Source organism: Pelodiscus sinensis, chromosome 14 (assembly GCF_052426305.1).
Source record: "Pelodiscus sinensis isolate ZL-2025 chromosome 14, ASM5242630v1, whole genome shotgun sequence".
NCBI lineage: Eukaryota > Metazoa > Chordata > Testudines > Trionychidae > Pelodiscus > Pelodiscus sinensis.
Window position 1 is genome coordinate 40,005,634 of NC_143065.1, and position 3,151 is coordinate 40,008,784.

The following is a 3,151-nucleotide window of genomic DNA, read 5'->3' on the forward strand; positions in this document are numbered from 1 at the left end:
GGGAGATTTCTACTACTTTGAGCCCTAGTCCTACACTAACAGCGCACAAGATTTTGGTAGTTTCTCATTGGAATCCAAGCTTCAGTGCTTGGACTCTCAACCTAAGTATGTCAGGCCAGACTCTACCTTCGGCTGCTCTCAGCCCACTTATAACACTGGATTGTCTCACTTGGAATCCAATTGGAATCCGTTGAGAACAGCATACTTTCTTTTCTTCATCCCTCCTCCAGGATAATTTCCCCTCATCCTTCATAAGAGATATGAAGGATTTTCCTGGGTACCTGATTCAGTCTGTGCTATCACTTTAAATTGGAAATAGGTCCAAGAATATATTCCCTAAAGATGTCAAGAGTAATACAGGGAATATACTCCTAAGTACTAGAGGGGTAGCCGTGTTAGTCTGTATCTGCAAAAACAACAAGGAGTCCTGTGGCACTTTAAAGATGAACACATTTATTTGGGCATAAACTTTCATGGGCAAAGACCCACTTTGTCAGATGCATCATCTTTACCCATGAAAGCTTTTTCCCAAATAAATCTGTTTGTCTTTAAGATACCACAGGATTCCTGGGTGATTTTATTTCTAAGTACTGTGATTCAAACATACCGGCAGCTAGAAAAGCATTTACCGGACAGTATAAAACCTGACTTACACACAGCATCAGCATTCCCTGTAAGCAGTGCACCTGTGCGGCCACCCAGGTGAGATTCAGGTGCCGTCCAGCTGAATAACAGAGTGCCCACAGCCAGCAGCATGCATTTATATTGGTGGTGCACATCTGCAGATCCGTTGGTGCACATAACAAACGTATTCTGCACATGGATGGAAAAGTTAGAGGGAGCATTGCACAGCATTGCAAGTTATTCCATTTAATTTCCATGAAATGATGACCATTTTAACCCATGCCTACATTTAAAAAAAACCTTTCCATTTCATTTTACAAAATAATTGATCTTTTCCCACCAGCATGTAGAATAAATGGTTTAATAAACAGTTGACAAATTCGGTCAATACAAACAATGACTCGCTCCATGGATCTCAATGTGCTTCACAAAGGAGGACAATGTTATTTCTTGTTTTAAATATGGGGAGACTGAGGCACAGGGAGGGGAAGTAACTTGTCCAAGGTTACCCACAAGGTCAATCGCATAGCTGGGAATCCAACCCAGATCATCTGACTTCCAGTCTGGTGTTGCAACCTTTAAGCCACATGGTCGATTTTGCCTTTCTGCAATGTCTTTCATCTGAAGGCCTGAGCAAGGGCTCTACAAACTGTATACATGTTAGGACAACCTCTGGGGTTTTAAATAGAGGGTGAGCACTAGGGTGTTCGATGCTTTGTAACCATGAGCAGAGGGTAATCTGCAGGGCCCGCAGCAGAACTGCACTCCTCACACTGGCACCTGCTACTTGGAAGGCAAACACACAGGAGGAGTTAGCAGCACTCAGTAGTTCGGGGCCGGAGTGACACTGCAATCTCCTGTTATGCATGGAATCCTACTGAGCAGCTAGACTCAAGGCTTGGAAAGAAAAGGAGCTAGATGAGGATCCAGACGTGACTATTTCAGCTTTTGTATTCTAGAGCACCCCCTTGTGGCAGGGACTAAGTGGCAATGCTGTGGTTTCTCTTTGGGAACCTGAGAAGAAAGGTCTGTAGGGACCCACTCCTTGGGAATCCAGCTTTCTCCTTTTTAAACCTCCATGTATTCTCGTCTATGGAGTAGAGGAGGGTCAGCATCCTGTTGACCGTATAAACCGTGTCCCCCCTGATCACGGCAGTGAAAAGCGCGCCTTTGCTGTTCACGTATTGCCCTGGTAAAGCTGTCCACTGCAGAGTGGTAAGGTTGAAGCCGTCTATCACACACCGCAGGAAGTCGTCCGAGGGCCCGTTCCGCATGATGTAGAGATTATCTCTGTGGGCCACCATGCAGTGGCCGTAGCTCTGAGGCCTCTTTAAGGCTGATATCGGAAGCCACTCATCTTTCTGGATCTCATACTCATAAATGATAGTGGTGTCTAGTGGCTTCCACAAGCAGACAAATATCCGTCCCATGGTCTGTGCACAGGGTGCACCTGCTGTTGGCTGGGGTAGATCGGAGACAAAAGTCCAAGTGTTGGAGGACACGTTGTATTTCTCCACAGACTTTAGCAAGGTCTTTTCAAATTCTCCTCCTATGGCGTACAGATAACCTTCATGACCTGTCAGTGTGAGGTCATACCGGAGCTGCTGAGGGCTGGAAAACTCACTCCAGCTGTTAGCATCTACGTCGTAGCAAAACCCGAGGTCCACAATTTGTTTGCTTGCTCCGCGGACTCCACCCACTATGTAGATCTTATTATCCAATGTCGCCATGCCAGCCAGGAAGGTGCTGGCTGTCAGCGGTAAGCAGGAAAGTGTCTTCCATGTGTTTTCATCCTCATCCAGGTAGCAGATGGTTCTCGAAAGATCCTGTAGAAACTCAAAGGTTGGTGTATGGGCTCCCACTGCGACAAATGTGCTGGGCAGAAGGGAGTCCACGTAATCCAACAGGTCAGCAGAAAGACAGTCTAAGTACTCCTCTAAATCAGAATAGCTGTCTCTAATGAACAGGGCAGCACTATGGAAAAGGTCCAGCAAGCCAAACATGGCAGCAGCTTGATAAAGGACAATGCAGTTATCGGAATTGATGGAATGAATCAGGTACTTGGTCATCGACTTCACCTGCAGAAAAGCCGCACATTCGACCGCCTTCAGATTCTCCTCACATGTCAGCACAGGTCTCTCCCCTGCCAGGACTCGGAGCATGAGGAGAAATCCCACGGCACTCACGTCTCGGATCTGGATTTCATCTTGCGTGCTCTCCTTCATGCCAGATTGGAAGAGCGCACGGAAGTACTCACTGTGTTCCACCAGCAGAGCCTTGTCCGTGGCGAAAAACTCCTCCTCCACTTGGATACGCACTCTTCCCCTCGGGAACGCCTGCATGATCTGAGCCTGAGCCACCCTTCTAATGCCGGGGACCTCAGGAGGGGAAGCAGGCCGTGGTGGTGTCTCAGTGCATTAGCAAGTATACAATGGAACCCAGAGCCCTTCTCAGTATGTCAGCTGCCTCCCAAGCAGATTACGACTCCTAACTCTTCAGCGATGGTTTGCTAGCTTTCTGAGCCTCC

General features: G+C 47.4%; 1 protein-coding gene across 1 annotated transcript; it reads right to left on the reverse strand.

Annotated features, from left to right (window-relative positions):
• Window positions 1-676: 676 nt before the first annotated feature.
• KBTBD13 (kelch repeat and BTB domain containing 13) lies at window positions 677-3,151 on the reverse strand. Its single transcript, XM_006129190.5, has one exon. The coding sequence runs from the start codon at window positions 2,964-2,966 to the stop codon at window positions 1,605-1,607; it is 1,362 nt and encodes a 453-aa protein (XP_006129252.1). The 5' UTR covers window positions 2,967-3,151; the 3' UTR covers window positions 677-1,604.